A 21,256-nucleotide genomic window follows, 5' to 3' on the forward strand; every position below is an offset into this window, starting at 1 on the left:
GGTTTTTGGCGTATTGTTGCAGCACTAATGGATATATTTAGATAGTACAATACATCATAACTCTATACAGAGTGAATAGCGCAGTCGATATTACAGTAGGCTCAATACTTTTTTGATTGATCTAAGCATTGGTTCTAACCATGGCAGTTCGTACATTCTTTGTGTTAGTATGTGCATGTTATAGAATTCAATTATTATTAAATTGCCACTTCATTGTTGCTTAAGATATACTGATAGATCTATATGTAAATTATTAATTGATTAACGCGTAATTAAATATTTCATTACACCTTTTTATTTTGTAAAAAAATAATTTAAGACTTATTATTATGTTTTAGGTAACGCGCGTTGTCACGTAGACAGCGGGTTTGCCTGTGTTACAAAGGCTTACAGACGAAGCGACGTAGAGACAATGAACGAGTTGGCAGCGGTTGTGGACGGATCGAGTAGCACTAACGCTGCAGTTCGTTACCCAGCGTGGTGCTGGCGTAACTGGAAGTTGTTCATAGGCGAACACTTCAATGCGCTACCTGGCATATGGTAAGTAGCAATAATTACATTATAGAAAATGTACCGGTATATTATACACAAATAGTTACATAATAATCCTACTGATTTGGACAAAATACAAATAATACAATTTATTATAAAATGTGTCCTTCCGCTGCAGGAAAAATCAGTTCTTCCGAGTGTCGTCTGTCTACCCCGGCGTTGTCATGGCGAAGACATGCAGCGACGGTGAAGAAACCTCTGTGTTTATTGAAGAACCCAGGTTTCCTCTTCACGAACATCGACCGTCCAACTGTGCACAGCTGCTCGCTCCCGGATTATCTGCAGCACGGCGCGACTACTTGCGTGATAACGTGCGACCTCTATTGTCAGCTCGGGGTCATGAAGGCTTCGCGTGCCGTGTTAGAAAAATGTGACATTTTTACCGTTCTAACTGTGCTAAAGGTTTATTTAACCAGTAATTGTTAATGTATTATGGATTCTGTACGTTTGTTTGTATAACAAAAATATATAAACATTCCGATTTCATTTAAATTATCAAACAAACTACGTAAAATATTTATTTACGTGAAGAACAATATAAATTAATATTTACACATTATATGATATAACCAAACAGTAATACATTTACGTCATCTGTGTCATCAACAACCTTAAAATTTAAAATAATTATGACGTACATTTCCAAATAAAATATGTACAAAGTGAGTTCGAATTTAAAATGACATATATATGATGCGGCGTTAAAATAACGACGTAATAACGCTCACTTAAGCGTCACATGGGTTGACGAAAATGTAAATTAGTTTAGGTTATCGTTGGAAAAGTTTGACATTATATATATATATATATATATATATATATATATATATATATATATATATATATATATATATATATATATATGTGTAATCGGAAAAGAACGTAGATACCGAAAATGAAAAAAAGTAAAAATCGAAAATTTTGTCATTTGTGCTGGTTTTCTCATGGCGCGATACATATATATACTTTTACGTTAACAGCACAACTGACACTGAGCTGTCTCACAACGTTTGCCAAGACGTTTGCTGACACAATGCCTGATTCAGTAAAGTAAGCCTAATGTCACATTTTTATTTTATGGTTTTACTGGGAAAACTGTATGAATGAAATCTTTTAAATATATGTTTTATTTGTTTCGTCTTGTATTGTTTTTTAAAGTGATAATTCAATATTTCACACAGTAGAAAATAACAGTGAAAATTATGAGCAATTTTCATCGTTTACCTATGAATTTCTTTAATGCAATACTTAAATTATTTTCAAAAGTTGATTATGGTATTATTTAGTAATGATATAATTATTGTCATCTACTAATAATTATCTGCTAATTTAACATGAAATGTTATGATGACGTAATTTTTGCATTCACATTATGTATGAATTACTTTTTAATGTTATGATGCAACAGGTTAGAATTGCCATCCTGCATGCATCGGTATTCCATCTTTGATATGATGAAAAGCGAGTTTACACCAGAAGGCACAGAGTACATTTCGTTGACTCATTTTCTTTAGTTGTGTAGTTGTTTCCTTACAAACAAAATGATACCCAAGGTAATATTACTACCATTTAACAAGACAAAACTGTGTTACTGTTTCAAGTTCATTTGAATTAAAAAAGAACTAACATGTGAATGTTTGAAATACCTTTTTCTGGATAATACCTTTCGTTATCAAAAAGTTTTATGCATGAACTGGTTCATTTCAGCTTCATTTCAACAATTTAATAAAACTTGAATAAAGGATTGAGTAATTTTATAAAGACATACAACAATGAATTTTAAAATACGATATATAACTTATGTATATGATATTTTTCATTGCAAATTTGTTAAATGCCTATTCAGATGTCCAGATTGAGTATTTGCGACACATGTCATAATCTGAAGTTGACATTGGCAAGCATCGCCGATGAAAAAGCAAGGAAAGAGCTATGCAAGATGAATTTAAACAATGCAACCTCAATTTCATGCAAATGTAATATTTGCATTATATGTTATTTACAAATGGCATGAACAACATAAGCATTTAATTTCATTGCCACTTCCACTGCCCAAGTGAGTTGATCCATTCTTACTATGATATGCCAGAAGTGAAAGTTAATTAAAATTACATGGATATGTCAAATACCGTACTGTGTTAAGATGTGGGACGAAGTGAATTATGCCATTGTTTCAGTAAAGCTTGTAAAGAAGGAAATACTATTAACACGAAAGGAAAGCAAGGACAGAAAGTGCGCAGTACATTTCTATCATAATCGGCGGAATGGATCAAGATAAGACATATATTTCCCATACCAAGTCAACGCTTAAGAATTTGTCCAATGCATGCAAATTAAGAGTTAACCTTATGGCAGCCATCGTCCATGGTATTGGAATATATGGCTGTTTTAATCCATTCCTGCGGAGGCGTAAGCCATATCCTGCCTGTGTCAAATTTTGGGGATGATGTCAACATTGCCAGATGTTCTTTACCTGTAATTTGGATAATTGTCCTGGACAGCATAAGAATCGGTATTTAATTGTTTTTGTTTAAATATTTTATATCATCATATAAATGTGATTCTTGAATTGAACAATACATACATTTTACATCCGGTGAATGTATTTATTGCATTTTTTTACATTTACTGACATTATTGCATATGTCCAGATATGTCACCACATGACGAATTCATTATGTTAATGCAAATTTATAATCTGTTTGAAAAGTCTTTAAAATAAGCTTTTATTAAAATGTATCTGTCATTTGGACAACTGTTCACTTTGATAATGGATTAGTATTGCAGAAAACGATTTGGTTGCCAAAACATTGATTTTACATTTATTTCTATTACTGTATAATTTATGTTACTAATAAATATTAAACAATTAATCACATTTCAAGCATTTCATTTTAACAAACGCTTTTAAATTTTGATTGTCTTAAACATATCTTTCAGACAAGCAATAAGACAATACATGCAGTTGATATGTTTGATCATTTTGCTCTTCATCTTTAAAATTTTATTGGAATAATTTTGGTTGTTTCGACACAAAAATACATATTTATATCGCTATCACCATTAATCTAGACTGACAAAAATGAAGTGTCTTCATGATTATGTTACATGTATCGGAATTTTGATACATTAAACTGCTTAATGTGTGGCAATAAATATAACTAATTTCATCAATTTATTACGCTTCCGATTTCCAAATGGATCTTAATTGTTAATGTGCAAACATGCATTTTACCGAAAGTGCAGACTGCCTTATGTCATTGGTTCTGTGAACGACATATTGATCCCTATTTGCACACCACATGACACTGAATAGGCCTATGTGTGCAGGAAGGGATTCCATGCACTGAACATGCAGGCAGTTGCTAATGACAAACTTAGATAATTAAGTTAAATCAGTAATTAGACATGTATACATTTTTTTTATAACTAGACTAGGTCACAAAAAGGCCGTGTTTGATGCTGGCCTGGATTAGAGATTGATCATCGTGAATAAAAGCAATAATGCGAACTCATTACAAATGGTCCTCCTTCAATCCTTCCCTCAAACTGGAGACTTTGAGAGGTTCTGGAGTGTTAAGATCAACATCAAGAATGTGCCTCGACATCATCGATCCTCTTTCCCAAAGATACACATCAGATTTCCTAGCAGATGGCCAGGTTATTGGGGCCGCATTAATTAAACAAGACCCCTTCAAAAGGATCTCGATCTGACCCCACTGGTTGTGGATTGTAAGATGTGTTTATGGTATGAAACAAAATCTTTGCAGTCATGTCATCCTGCTTTTTCAATTCACTTACTGTCTGTTTACACACTTTAATCAGTCATATTGTTGTTGACAGTGGGTTTGGCTAAAAGCCGCCCGGTCATACGTACCAAACACGAGTAATTACATAATCAGTTAAAGTCATTTGTCACTATGTAACTGAGTTTTATTTTTTATTAATCAGGGTCAGTATTTCTTTTTTCTTTAAACATAACTGCTACTAAAGTGTTAACTAAATTGTGTATGAAGGACTTTGTTAGTTATTTTACATGTTTTTATCAGTGTGAGATTAGCGGTAAAATACTTACTATTATTTTAATCATTATAAAAGCACGCTAGAAGCTAACACAGACTTTCGTCCAAATGTATTGTAAGTGCTATTCCTGCTAAACGGTTGCAATTAAAGACAATACAGAAAAGATGATGCAGTTATGTATGTGGATATGATATTTTATAAGTGAATACAGAATTTCAACTCTACGCGTAAAAACAGAAGGTCTTTCTTAGCAATATGAAGTGCTATACCATAATTCAACCAAACAATGTTCTGTGTCTAAAAAGCCAATTGACAGAACATAACTGAAAAACAGCTGAAAAAATCACCTCTCGCGTGTGGCTTTTGATGTTCTTTACTATCAAAGTGAAATCCGTTATCAAAGAATCAATATGACCGGTGTGATCACTGTCAACCTAGAACTCAAGTAAAGGGGACTTCTCTTGCACAGAAACATCATCAAAATTCAAGTTTTACTTGTATATAAATGAAACAATTCTGTTAGATCATAAAACCCTATGTAAACATGGTACAGTCGATATGTGCTTGTGGGGAAATCCACAGCTTTGTTTATACGACACATGAACACACTTTTGTTGTTCATACGACACATGAACACACTTTTGTTGTTCATACGACACATAAACACACTAAACTGGCGTTCAACCCGAGCATCGTCCACCAAACTTTATTGCTCCAGTCACTAGGAAACCGCAGTCAGTTACGTCTCCTCGTTTGACATACACAACTTTCATAGGATGCGCGAACACCGCCGGAAATCATCTACCCCAACTTTATCTTCAAAGGAAAACAAACTAATGTAGACCTGAGCAAAGGAACCAGGATTGTTATGTCTGAGTCTGGCTGTTCGAACGCAGATACCTTCAAGGACCAGATTGTGTAGATACAAAATGCTGGTTTTTATTTATTTGTGGCCACAATTAATTCCCGCGAATATATCTATTCATACGACACAGGAACACCATTTTAGTGTTCATGTGTCGTATGAATAGATACGCAAAACAATGATAAAAACGAGCATTTTGTATCTGCAAACATCTATTTTACCAGACCACATCTGACGTTGAAATTTCGGCAATTTCCATACGGAACACTGATTTTTAATTGGTTGGTTAAGTTTATTTTGATGAACAATTGTACGAAATGTTCGTTGATTTTGTATAGTAATGTTACTTTAAAGGATAGTGTAACCGAGAATATGCATCGTTCTTGTGTAGTCATATCGGCAGATCCGTCACCAAGCACGAAATCACTGAAATTGCATGCAATGCGTATCTTAGAGCAATGCGCCCCTCAAATATCGTAGCAGCCTTTAAATAATCGCCAACATATCCGTTGAACAAAAACGCAATTGAATAATATAAAAAAATTCCGAGCGAAGCGTTCAAAGACAGCACACCTATCCAGAAGGTCAGTGAATTGAAATGCGGCAAAGAAGCTTTTCATAAAAACTTACGAACGACAGTTGAAAACGCAGACAAAGCTCCTCTCAAGACCAGCCAATGTAAATGCACCTGCACGGAATCCCAGAAGCTAAGCAAACCTAAACCCGGCGGAAGAAACATCACAGAGCCATCACACATCGCAACGTTGTCGAAATATGAAGATCAAAAAGAGAACAGGCAAACACGCAAAAAGGCATGAAGCTTAAAGTAACATTACTATACAAAATCAACGAACATTCAAATGTTCATAAAATAAACTTAACCAATTAAAAATCAGTGTTCCTTATGGCAATTGCGGAAATTTCAACGTCAGATGTGGTCTGTTAAAATAGATGTTTGTAGATAAAAAAAATGCTCGTTTTTATCATTGTTTTGCGTATCTATTCATACGACACATGAACACTAAAATGGTGTTCCTGTGTCGTATGAATAGATATATTCGCGGGAATAAATTGTGGCCACAAATACATAAAAACCAGCATTTTGTATCTACAAAAATCTATGTAATCATACCACATCTAGCGTTAACATTTTGGCTATTGCTATAAGGAACACTGATTGTTAAGGTGTTAACTTTATTTTACGAAATACTTAACGAAATTTTCGTTGATTGTGAGCGTTATAGAGACTTTAAGAAAATAAACAAGTATTCCAGTGTTTCATCTGACCCGTTACAGCCATCAACAAGGGGACTCAACAATCAAAACATTGCAGACGACCTTGCCGATTGTGAGAGCGACGATAACGGCGATGCATGCTGCGTAAGCGGTCAATGCTATCCCCCGAATGAAAATACCAGAACTTATTTAAAAATAAGTAAATAATAAATAACTTGCAATAAGCTTCTATTGACCCACATTTCAGACTACATGTATGTTTAAAGGTTTCATTCTGTGTTGTGACAAAATAATACGGAGTTTTTCTCTCAAGTTATTACATTTTAATTGTCCTAGCTGTATTTATTGCATTCAGTTGATATCTGTTTCATATCCATTTCTTTTATCAGTTTTAACGTAGCTGCGTTCTTGTTCACCACCCGGGGCAAGTGTTTTTACATGCGTTGCCTAAGCAACCGATTGCGCATGGCATACCGCGAAAATAATTTAAAAAAAACTGTGTGGGCGTCCTTTAGTTCGTCCGCCGAGGTCGGAAATCGTAGAGTCCGGTCTTTAAGCTCAAATAAGGCGTCAGTTACTGCCGTCACAACCCTTTACACCGTAGCAACATCTACCCAAAAAATATCCCCAATAATTTGAATCTTAGCGCTATCATTATTTGTTGCCGCGATGTCAAGGGTTGGTTTCTCGTTGTAGCATATGTCCGACATAGTCCACTAGTTTGTCGATGTTCGGCGTTGAAAATCTGTATCGTGTCCGCAATTCTTGGTCGTCAAAATCCGTCAATTGTCTGCCAACTCGTCGAAATTGTCTGGATGGTCGGTGATAAGCGTCTGTTATGTCGGGTATTTTGTCTAACTAATGTCGCACGCCTCGGCCATTTTGTGTAACTTACCTATTGGTTACTTGAATTACCCACCTACGTTTTTTTAAAGACATGTGTTTGCTTTTACGCATTTCCCAGACCTCGGCAAATTCTTTGTTGTTCACGAGTTTTTTTTATTTAAATTACCTTATTTTAATTTTCATTCAGGAAAATGGCAATAATGAAAGCTCATTTATCAAATGAATATCATAATTAAAATGTATCAACCAGTAATAGTCAGTAAAACCAACATCTTTGGGCGCAACGATAGTGTTTTGCGGAAACCGTGACATATTGTTTTTCGGAAAACGACTATATTTCCATAACCACATGGACAATTTTCTGTACATCTGTTTTACAATCTACTTTAACCAAAGTATATATTATTTTCTGTACATCTTTTTTCGGCGTAAGCTGTATTAAGCCAGCTTTTCACCCTGACTTCACATTTGTAAGTGTCCAATAATATTCAAATAAAATTTCCTGCGGCTAGGTACGAATGAATACACTTCATTTATTCCATTGGCTGAGTTGAGTATAACACCAGAACATTGGAAACATATCCGCGTCTTTGTAACTCTGTTTTACTGTATGAAACAATTTTATCTCTAATGAAAAGGCTCAATAGATAGAACAGTTTTACAATCAATTTTCGACATAAATACAGTTTGTGCGTTCACCCTTTATTTTCAGATAATTACCAGCGCAAAAGCGTTTATACTAAAGGCTATGTTCTCATATTTAGTACTTACTTGCATTGCATTTCAACCCGCGAGGTTTCGGGTCAATTCGCGGCCAGTGTGTGGAAGTCAGAGTTTATATACAGTTCATCACCGGAGTTCGCAGTAGGGGTTGCGATCTTTTCATTGAAGGAACGAGAGCGCCGATAGCGTTAAAAGCATAGGTGCAAGATACAGGGAAGAATGGCGTCACGTGGTATAATGTAGTTCGATATCGCCATCCGCGAATTTCTCAAATCAATAATTTCAAACAATTACCGACTATTTAAATAGATAATCTTTCCATTTACATCAGTGTTTGAAACGCTTATGAAAAATAATTACCCAAGCCTTTCAAAATTTAAGCACGGACAGATCTGTATCGATTCTTTTCTCTATTCTTTTCACAAATGAAAATAGACGCTACCCTATTCGTCTGCGTCAAGAATTTGTCGTAAAACTTGTGGTAAGCGTTAGATGCAGACGTGCACAACAGATTGAGTTCTGAATACAGATTTCTGAATGCAGATTTTTATAGAAACTCCTCACAGCAGTTACTTCCCTTGCTTCGCCCGGTCAGTAACTTCTAGTATAAGGGAGGCCACTGCGTAGGAGATTGAGATTATTAGTGCATATAGAATTGTTTTACGAACGAAATTTGTTTTAGGTTATAAGAAGATTTTTTGACATAAAACGGTCTTAGAAAAATTCACTAAAAACGGTGTCAGCAATATTCTTGGAAGAAAGCATTGATACATTGATACAGATGCCTCAAATGTTGCGGCAGGAGCCGTACTTTCACAAGTACAGAAAAACCAAGAGAGGGTAATAAGTTAATACTCACAATGCTTCTCCCATACTGAAAGAAATTATTGCACAACAAGAAAAGAGCTGTATGCAATTGTGCTAGCTGTCAAACATTTCCACCATTTTCTTTATGGAAACCCTTTCAAAATTAGATCAGACCACGAAAGTCTACAGTGGATACTGAATTTCAAAAAATGTGAAGGACAATTAGCTCGTTGGCTAGAAACCCTTGGAAACTATCACTTTATCATAGAATACCGACCAGGTAGAGTCCACAATAACAGCGATGCATTGTCACGCAGACATTGTGCAGATGAATATTGTACTCACTGTGAAAGAGCGGAAACAATATACATTCACCAAGAAGTGACTGCACATACAGTACGCATAGGAGAATCAACCTCTGAAGAAACTTCCCCCAATAACTATTCCGACACAGACAACAAAGATGGAAATATTGAACTGTCCAGAAAACAAGAAGAACAAGCTTGCTACTCTATACTTAAAATTGCCCTACAATGTTTAAACACTGGAAACCGCCCAGAATGGCAGGAAATATCTAAATATGGTGTGGAAATGAAACATTATTGGCACAACTTTGAACTGTTAGAACTTGATAACAATGTCGTGTATCAAAAGGTTGTCACAAATGACCATTCGCTGAAAAGACTGATACTCTTACCACAAAGTATGAGGCATTCTGTTTTCAAACAACTCCATGCAACAGTCACAGCTGAACATTTAGGGTTCAGGAAAACATACCATAAGATACAAAACAGATTTCACTGGTTTGGAATACACAGAGATGTGGAAAGATATTGTCTACAATGTGATGCTTGTGCAATGAGAAAACAACCTCAGAGAAAATCAAAAGGACCTCTTCAACTTTATCAAGTTGGACAAGTTTTAGAAAGGATCGCCATTGACATCCAGGGCCCTTACCCTATTTCACGAAGAGGAAAAAGATACATTCTTGTCGTTTGCGACTACTTCTCCAAATGGATACAAGCCATACCTTTAAAAACCATGGAAGCCAAATATGTAGCAAGAAAGTTAATTCAAACGTTTATTGGATCTTTTGGAACCCCACTTGAACTATTCTCAGACAGAGGAACAAATTTTGAATCTGATGTATTCAAAGAGACGTGCACCCTACTAGACATTCACAAAACACGAACAACAGTAGGCAGGCCAAGTTCAGATGGACCGGTAGAAAGAATCAATAAAGTTATTCAGAACATGCTGACACCTTTTGTACAGAAAGGTCAGAGGGACTGGTGTGAACATTTACCTTCACTGGTACTGGCTTACAACTCCAGCATACACTCAAGCACAGGTTTCACTCCATCTATTCCACATAAATTATGAAGTTGTTACCCATGTGTGGTACTTCAATGCAAAAAGACACAAGGGCTTAAACCCTAAACTACAAAACGCATGGACCGGTCCTTATACTATCACCAAGAAATGGGGTGATGTATTATCGAGATCCAAATGAAACCAAATTCAAGACCCATTCTTGTCCACCACCACAAATTTAAAGAGTACCGTGGAACAAACAAACCCAATTAGCATAAAGACACTGATTGAGCCTCCATCCCAACAAAGATTGTTATAATTCTTTGCCTGATCAGTATATGATGTAAATTGTACTTCATTCAATATTTGTTGTGTATTGTAGTAATGTTGTTTTTGGGGTTTTTTTAATGTTAAATAAAGCGACACCCTTATACCACTTACACCTGTATCCATATACCTACTTTCTCTGTTCCGGAACCCATGATCCCCACAGAGTAGACCTTATGATCCTGATCCCTTTAAAATTACATTCCTGAAAAGAAAGAAGAAATTCCAATTATATTACAAAGAAAGAAATCTAATAATAAAACTTCTATTGCTAAACTGTAAACCTTACCTGTGTCCATTATATATATACTACAGGCTCGCGTGTGGCAGTGCAAATTGTGCCCCCACATGGACTTTAGTTATAACAAGAAAACCAACATAGTACGACATATTCAAACCAACCACCTCCACTTTAAATATCAATGCCAGAAATGCAACAACATCATTAACCGGAGAGAAGACCACAGATGCAAAAACAATGGGATAAAAAGAGACATAATATTGATTAACACCCTACACAATCTCCAAGGAGACAAAGCAGAAGAAGCCTTGAAGAAAGTAAAAATCGATGACTAAATTAGTACACGAGTGCAACGTAGATGTAAAGTAATCCAAAAAACAAACGAAGAACATAAAAGAAAAACAGAAATCACAAATGAAGAAATAATAATAGGCCATAAAATGAAAGGAACAAAAGAATTCCAAAGCCCCCATCAAAACCAACCTGCCACATGTAAACAAAGAGCCAAACCATAACATCCTACAACAAGACCTATACCTGTCAGATGAAGATGATGAATTTGAAAAAAAATGTGGAAACTAAATGCTCCAGAAAACATAGAATTGGAGTTTCCAGTCCCAGAAGACATTTCAGAAAACAAAACTCCACCCCAAAAACAGGGACATCAGCAGGAGGAACACAAGGAGGGCAGATTGCCTGAACGCTTTATCACCTCAAGAAGAATAAGCAGTCAAACAACAATGTCACATCGAGAACACCATTAGATATAGACAAGAGAATAGTAACAAAATCTTACGAACCAAAAAATAACGTACTTGATAAGATTCTGAACAAAATGGACAATCCAAGACAATTGATCTCTTACAAAGACATTAAGTATACTGAAAGCACACTGTCTGACAATGAAGCAACCTTTGAAGAAGAACCTGAAAACGAAGAAGATCCCTTCAAAGAAGGAAATTTAAAAGACAAATTAACAGAATTAAAAAAACAAAATAACTCTAAAATAAAATTGAACGTCGGAGGATACATATTTACAACATCCAAAACACGCCCTGAGTAAAGAACCATATTCCCTACTTCACCATCTAACAAAGGAAACAAATTAAACTGAAATCTTCATTGACAGACCAGCCAAACACTTTGAAACTATCTTGAATTTCATAAGAAATGATTCAACCATTCCACTGGCCATCCTTCCCACAATTAAAGAAGACCTGCTTACACTCAAGACAGAGGCTACCTATTACCACCTTTCTGGACTCAGAAAGAAAATCGAATACAAGGAAAAGCTTATTAATAAATAAAAGTACATTAAAAACAAAACATGAAAGAAGAATACAACCATACTATTCCTTCATACCTCCAACATTATGGTTAACAGCATAATATACTACTAATTTTAAAATCCAGGCTACAATAAACAGTCTACAATGTTTTTCATTTATACTAAGATGCCTACCATGTATCACCGACGAAGTATTGCCTACAATGTAAGAACTATGATGTCGAATCTACTATGTCCAATCTACGATATACTATCTACGATGTACCCTCTACGATGTCCAATATACAATCTACTATGTCCAATCTACGATGTTCCGTCTACGATGTCCAAACTACAATGTTCTGTCTTTGTCCAATCTACGATGTTCCAACTACGATGTCCAATCTACGATGTTTTGTCTACGATGTTCAATCTACGATGTTTTGTCTACTATGTCCAATCTATGATGTTCCAACTACGATGTCCAATCTGCGATGTACCATCTACGATGTTTTGTCTACGATGTTCAATCTACGATGTTTTGTCTACGATGTCCAATCTACGATGTCCCATCTACAATGTTTTGTCAACGATGTCCAATCTACGATGTCCCAACTACGATGTTTATAAACCGAAGATGTGGGCTACACCTGACATCAGTGATTAATTACAGTATAACTTAATAGTTTATGATAGTAATTCACTAATATATTTATAATATATGTTATAAATTATTTTCATAGTAAATGTTATACTACTACTATTTAACCTTTACATTGTTCACTAATGGTAATTGGGACAGTCCTGTGTACCTGCTACTTGTATATCGGAAAATGGTAATGTACATTTGTTTATTATTACAATTGATGTACTACTAGTCTTATTATTTGGACTACATGTTACACTTGATTGCAATAAGACAATTTATTGTATCTTGTGAAATATATACCTTACAGTACAGCATTAATAATTAATCGTTACATAAATTTTAATTGTTCAATTGTTATTGTTTTGCTAATGTTACGATTACTCATTTTCCGGGAAGACAACTCCTTAACGTTAATTTGTTTGTAACATGGAGAGTGCTTTACCTGCTTCGTGAATGTTAATTAACTAAGGCGTGATCGATTTAAAATTTCAATTTAGCATTGGGATTTTTCCTTAATTGTTAAGACTTACCTGTGTCGCTCTATATTCGGGGTCCAAATCCCTTTTTCAGGGAGGGTGCAGTGTTAGAAAGCTTTTGTCATTAAATGCTACTACGCATAATTAATTGCTAAACAACCTACATGTCCGGGAGACCTCGATCTAAATAAAGTACCAATTCCGAGACGAATCGAATTGTCGTCATGGGCGTTCCCTCAATCTTTTGCAGTATAATGTATTTTTAATTATATTCTACTGTTTTCACTCTTACTAGCAAGATGTCGGAGTTTATGTTGGTTTACTATAGTTATATAAATAATTGTTGAGAATATATTATCCTTAAATATACATGTTGACTTCAAACTATACGCTTCGGCATGTTCCGTGCGCTACGAACATCGCCGAAACGTTGCTCGGTTATGACCGTAAATTCTTATTCTACAGAGCTCCGTACATGTCATAATTGTTATGACGTCATCCGGAGTGATTCATGGGGTATATAAACCCAGACTTTTCCGGAGCATTTGCCAATCTTCCTAACACTTTTCCGACGAAACCTCCTTTGTAATTTAAATATAAACCACTCCGGATGGCAAAAAGTCAGGTATATAACATAGTAAACATTCCCGTATTATCAGAACAGTTCCACTCGGAGCTGCTCCGTATATGTAATAATAAATTATAACCAGTTACTTTCCTGACAACAATAATAATAAACAGTATCCATGTTTGTCCATTGTTATGATGGGTACGGAGCTCAGAGACAGTTATGCCTAGATATGACAATATTATAATTCATCAATGTACCAGATTTTGCATGTGTATAACCTATGTCCTTTGATCTAATTACCAATGCCATTATATGAATACCATGCGAACCCAATAGAAAAATAAATCAATGTCTTTACCGGAACTCGGACTTCATCATCCTTCCATACAAATATTAAATATCGTTGTTGTGCAACAACGGACCTGCATGCATATGCCTGGAACCTTGTCCCGTTACCGTACCACCACGTTCACGGCAGGGGTGGCCGGCGGCGGAACAATATATATATATATATATATATATGTATATATATATATATATATATATATATTTAAATACAGAATATATTAGAACTGTGCATAGAGATTTGAATTGTTAATTGTAAGAATTGGTAAACTTTTACCAATTGATAAAAGTGGTTGTCAGAAAGAAAAAATAAATGGAAATTATGTGGTACTTGTTTTTCTATAGATGTTAAACATCTGCAAGAATGTGGTGGTAAACCTTGCAAAGAAAAGCTTGAAAATGTAAGGCAAATTGTTCTTAACAGTTCAGTTTGTGGACAATACAAGATCTAGTCTCATTTTCAAATGATCTTCAAAACAGAAGAATATTGTGGCAAAATGCAGTAATTGATTTCTGAAAACAAATCATTTGAGCTCAATATCTTAAACAATTTAAGCTATTTAAGTTCAAATTGATGTTAACTACTTTTCTGCAAGCATTTAGTAGTCGCGTTTGTTGGTCAGTCTACACAGAACATTACTCAAAGACAACAACAGATGTCAACTTTTGAAACTACAATAATGCATTAAGAAAAAATATATTAATAGAGAAGTGAAGTGCATAAGAGCACAACTCTTGACTGTTATTTCCCCTTGATTATATTGGATACTTGTGAACTTACAGTTGAAGTTCTATTGCTCCCTGTTAAAGCTAGAGCACTCTTCTATGCATTTACAATTATTCTTCCCATTTTGTAGTTTCATATATTTGTGACCAAGCCATAAGGGAGCAAAGCATGCCAAGAAAAAATAAAATGTAGTAATTTCTATCAGATTGATCTTTTCGCCTTGTCAGTAAAATTAATGAAAGTGTCTTTAACTTTAGTTGATTTTTTTTTCTTCAGAGACGTTTATCATTCTACTACCCACCGACCACATCGAAAAAATCTAAAATGGCCTGTCTGTGTTTGTGGAAACGGAGTGGAAGGGTAAACCTAAATATTGATAAAAATTAAATTTATACTGGTTATACCTTCTAAGCAATCGTACATTTAATTACATCAATTTTGTTACCTTTTCAATGAGGATGAGCTTGATAGTACAGGTTAAAAAAAAGAACTAAGAATTACTGATCTTATTTATAAAAATCATTTCACTTCAGGTGCTTCTGGTGTTGCAAGGTATGCAAACATCAGCGTGTCCAAGCTGCAAGTCATTTGACAGACCTTTGTCCAGTATGTGACAAGGAGGTAAGCAAATATAAAGCTAGTTATGCTAACTTTGAAAGAAATCCTATATGTATTTCTGGGTGAAACCTTAATTTACTGTATAAATTTTATAATTATTTAGCCTTGATACTCGCACTGTTGCTTCCTTGTAACATTTACTAATTTTCAGGCATCCGGCAGGGACATGTGTGTTAAAGGAGCCAAATGTTAAAGGAACATTACTTCTCAAAATCAACGAAAATTTCGTAGAATATTTCGTAAAATAAAATTAACCAATTAAAAATCAATGTTTTGAGTGACAACTGTTAACTGACGATTTTAGATGCATGGGCTGGATTTTTAAAAAATCTGATATATTTAGATAAATGCTTCATTTAAAGGTCCTCTAAAATATTGTCCCAAAGGTCAGGGTACTTAAGGCGAGAGGCTCAGGTCTTAATGGCCTTCATGTTCTACTATATGATATAAAAGAGTATGTTTACACTCGGTGTAATAATGCGTAATCATGGAATTCCGGGTGATTTAGGAGACATGGACAATGAATTATTTCTGATGTATTTATTAAGAGAATGAATTTGACGAATCTAGCTTTTTATTAATTTAGCAATGTATAAGCCTTGAGAACAGCCAGTTATGGGGAAAATGAGGACAGACGATTGCACAGAATTTTTGAAGAACATAAGCTGTGAGTTATTTTATATTTTAATCGTTTAAAAGTTGAAAACAAGGTCATCAGTGTAAGCACTGATAATGATTTTCAATAATAAAAACATAGATTTTATGGCCAGGTTTTTCCTGTCGGCGAGGAAAGTGAAAGATAACAAGGAATTAGAACCTTAGACCCTACGTGGTATTTATTCTAGCATTAAAAGATATCGTATGGATAGGAACTATAGTATAGACCCGGCAGACTCCACGGGATTTCGCCATTCCAGACAGTCTATGAAGGCAAAGTCTGTAGATTTGAAGGAGAAGGGACTAGGGAACAAAAACAATCGATCCGATCCGCTCACAAGCGAAGATATCAAGGACCTGTACGACAAGAAACTGCTTGGAAATGGTAAGCAATTGCATTTGACACCATATTGTGTACGTGTAACTAAGATACGTACATAAATACAAATAAATACTAGTGGAAGAATACAAACATGATAAAGTTTATCGAACTCTTACAGACTGACAATGTAAAAAGTGTACGAAATCTATCCATTTTTGTTTTTTAAAGCATTTAAATTGAGAGCTGACTTATGTTATCAATAGTTTCCCTCCAAGGACTTTCATTAATTTATCTAATTTATAAAAAAATATTTAAAAAATACAATATACGATAAAGTGTACATGAATTTGTTGTATTAAGCATTTGATCTACGTTCTGTTAATAATTCTGTACGCCATTGACCATTTATGAATATATTGTGTTGAAATATGTGTTTACTCATGGGCTGAAAGCTTAATGTATGTTGAATAAACTCTCTAAACTCTCTACGTACAAGGGAGACCACTATATCGTGACTGTATACCAAAACAGTATACATGTTTATCCCATCATCAGACGTGCATTGTCGAAATAAACCACTGTGGAATAATTTTTCTTCTATTTCGGCAGTGCTGAAATATAACTGTCACGCGCGGCGGAGAATGGTCATATTACTCGGAATCAACTATAAAGTAATCATTTTTAGTAAAATCGAATCAGATTCAACAAAACAAACAATTTGATACCAAGATGTAATATATTTTTAACACATAATGCAACTCAAAAAGCAAGAAAACATTATTTACAAATAAAAAGTGCGCGTACTCGTGACGTCATTATTAACACATGACACAATGCATGTTCTTTCACGCTAAAGCTGCAGTTGTTTAGTTTTTTTTCTTCATTATTTCTTAAAAATCGGGGACGTAGAGGTATGATAAACAGAAAAACAGGTTAGTTAGTGATCTTTTTGTAATGTATTAGGCTCGGCACGATTAAAATAATGAAACAATGTTTGCTTAAAATAACTTTGGGATTTTCCGTGTAGTTCGATTTTCCTATTCTAATTTTAAAGAAATAATTTACGACTAAGAAAATTGATGGGATAAATCGAATACTAGGTCGGTGCCGAATAAAGCAAAGTTTATTTTGCTCGGTACGAAAATCTGAACCACTCGCCAAGGCTCGTGGTTAAGATTTTCTAAGCCTCGCAAAATAAACTTTGCTTTATTCGGCACCGACCTAGTATTCTCTATATATTCTATATATAGATCAATATACGATATCTCTAATAATCTATCTGATGCGCTCAAACGTTCAAGTAAAGTTATGTCAGACAATACAATCTTAAAAAGTATCTCCACCACATAAAAACTAATAAACTTTCTGTGTGTAGATACATGTACACATGCGTACCAAATATGAAAGCAATATCTAAATGGACGCAGACTTTATGAGCTTTTTTAAATCGCGGTCGCAGATTTCCAAACATGAACGCGGACCCCAAATTCAAATATTTCATGCGCATGGAAGGGTTTGTCCAGATACACATGCGTACCGAATATGAAAGCAATATCTGAATGAACACAGTAGGTATAAGCCTTTTTCAAATCGCGGTCGCAGATTTCGAAACCTGAACGCTGACCGCAAGTTCAAGGTCAAAGGGGTCAAAAAATTTATACACATGGAAAGGTGTTGTCCAGATTCACATGCGCACCAAATATGAGAGCAATATATGAAGAGACACATTAGTTATGAGCCTTTTTCGAATCGCGGTCGCAGGAAATTCTCAGACCCGGACCCGCCCCAACCCCCATAACTTTTGACCCAGGGGTCAGATAAACATTCCGTCGTCGTCACCGTCGCACATATGCTCATAGGTACCATGTGTGTAAGTATCAATGTCATAGTGCTAATAGTGTAGGAGGAGATAGTGGCCAGGAAGGACGGACGGCGGAGATAACCACATAATCCCCACTTTTTCTCCGAAAAGCGTGGGGATAACAAATGTTTGTAAAATCTATATGTATAGATCATGTCCGACCCACTTTAATCCAGTCCCTGGACACACAAGAGTTTAATAACTGCCCAGACAAACATCCTCGAGCAACTAGAGATTTAACTAGAATGAACAACCCACAACTCCTTACTTGTTGACATACAACAAGGTAAGGTGTTAATACATAAAAGCAGATTTGTTCCTTTAATTATGTTTGCCTTGCAGTACAGGTAAAGAATAAATTACTATATTAATTCCTCATATATACACAATTTACAATGCATTTTATGTAAAAAAAACAAAGTTTAACTTTTGGAGTGATTTCAAATGAGCCTTACTATATGGGAAGAACTGGTATTTGAAAGTGTAGTGTATATCTACATTACAAATACTGCAATAGTGTTCCAAACCGTAAGGGGGAAAACAACAACACACAAACATGAAAATAGCACTAAAATAATCATACCAAATATCTTCATCTTCAGGTATCGGTATGGAAGAGGCTTCAATCCGAGGCAGGCCACTGGGTATTAAGGAGTTACCCAAACCAAATTTATTTCACCTGAAAGCAAAATGATATTACTGGAACTTGTACTTTTAAGTACAACAAATATTATCTGAAAATAAATAAATATTATGAGGCATTTTATTTAACATATTTGATATCAACTCGGAAGATTTTTTTAATGAAATAATCGGATAAAGAATGAGATTTCTATCAAATAAATGTCATTTATTCAGTGAACTTTATTTTTTCCTTAATGATGGCCACAAGGCGCGACAATCGGTAGTATTTGGCCTCTGCCAGTTACTCTTGTAGATGCTGTAAATTGTAAACAGCCTTATTCAAAATTTCCACCATCTCTGTGGAAATTTGAAATAATTCTAAAATTAGTGCTGTCACGGTAAATAAAATAACTTTCAGTTTCATTATGTAGTATGGAGTCAATTTCTTCCTAAACTAGGGTTTCCTAGCTGGTAAATGTAACTCCGCATATTTATTTTCACAGGAACAACGACAGAGTTGCTGCTGTCTTCATTGAGTATGGGGATGATAACATCAAGTGCAAGCTCCTTAGAAATTGAGACATGAATGTTACTGAGCATGCTGAAATTATTCTTACGATCCTGTTCAAGTGCTACATGTGTAGATATCTTTAGTTTTTCTATGGAAATCCATGTTTTCTCTACATGAGATCTGAATTTGCATCGCCTGTAGTCCTCCAATGAGGAGTCTGCCTCTTCTTCTCTTGCAGGTGACATAGTATCCACCAATACGTAATCGCATTTACTGGTGGTGCCGCATGGTTTGTTGGTACCCAAATTCCTTGTGAAAAAACGGTTGCACCTCCTTCATTCGAAACTAAGGCTAGAGTGCATTTCCTCACAGTGTATGATCACTATAAATTTTCGATAAGCCTATTATGCGTTGGGACATAAGGCACAACGACAGCGCCAACCCTGAAACAAATTTTTCAAAAAAATATAGAGATTTGAAATCTAAATAGCAATATCCACACCATATTTCTTTGCACAAAAGTGTCTGGGACGTATATATTATAGAGAAATACATGTGTATCAATATTATACAAAATAGTTGCAAACCCTTATTTTAACAAGGGAAGTGCCTCACACTATTTACAATTCAACTACATATTAATTCATACATGTTAACAACACACAACTATTTACAAGTATTCACTATGTATATCCATTCACATTTGTTTTAATCGCAGGAGAAAACTATTTCCTGGATAGGGTTTAAATCTTTCATGATGTGCTTATTTGTGTTTACCCCTTGCACCATCTTGTATTCTGAACAACAACATCATTTATTTGTTTTATTACTACAAAAGGACCTTTCCAAGGTTTTTGAAGTTAAATGTTTTTTCCTTTTTCTCTCTTAGGGTCATGAAACTGGATCTTCCACTTTGTATAATCTTAAATTTGTATTTTTATCATATAGTTTTGTCATATGCTCACTTGTCATATTTAAATTTGTATTCTAATTTGTTTTCTATACCTTTAACATATTCTGTTTCAATTACAGATACATCTTCAACGAGCCTGCCCAACATTAAAGCAAAAGTTAAATTGACTTCTCTACCATCCCAATCGTTTTGACTATTATTTACAAAGTGAGACAACATGTCCTCAATGGTTCTATTAATTATCTCAGCAAAACCATTTGATACTGGTCTGTATGCAGATGTTCTTGTTTTGTAAATTCCCAGTATATTACATACTTCCTGAAAAAGTTTTGACTCAAAATGTGCAGCTCTGTCTGCATGTAACTCTAGTTGTACACCAATTTGGCATACACATTTTATCCCACCGCTGCCACCAAATAAATGTTGTTATATATAATGAACCCCCGTGATAGAAAAACACCCTAGTGTAGCGTGGTGTGGTCTCTAAGCGGTAAGGGACTGATTTCTTTATAATGATTATTAGGGGCTGGGCACAATCATTTATGCATAACACAACAAACACAATACTTACGCATTTTATCCTGCCTCTGTTGCAAACATTGACCAAATAAAGCAGGGTCGAATACATTTTTATCCGGCCAACAGGAAGTAGTGTTTTACTACGCACGCTGTGACGATAAACATGTTCTAATATTTGACCTTTGACATTTATTGGGACGCATTATGAATGTTATCGTTATATTATATATCAGCCTTTTTTTCTTTTTTAAAATATATAATC

At 34.9% G+C, this 21,256-nt stretch overlaps 1 protein-coding gene across 1 annotated transcript; it reads left to right on the forward strand.

The window, feature by feature from the left end:
- Nucleotides 1–337: 337 nt before the first annotated feature.
- LOC127834116 (uncharacterized) lies at nt 338–989 on the forward strand. The gene is made up of 2 exons (XM_052359736.1): nt 338–540; nt 671–989. Exons 1-2 carry the CDS (start codon nt 413–415, stop codon nt 924–926), a joined length of 384 nt encoding a protein of 127 aa, XP_052215696.1. The 5' UTR covers nt 338–412; the 3' UTR covers nt 927–989.
- The last annotated feature ends 20,267 nt before the right edge of the window (nt 990–21,256 follow it).

This window comes from Dreissena polymorpha, chromosome 6, assembly GCF_020536995.1.
Source record: "Dreissena polymorpha isolate Duluth1 chromosome 6, UMN_Dpol_1.0, whole genome shotgun sequence".
NCBI classification, from domain to species: Eukaryota; Metazoa; Mollusca; class Bivalvia; order Myida; family Dreissenidae; genus Dreissena; species Dreissena polymorpha.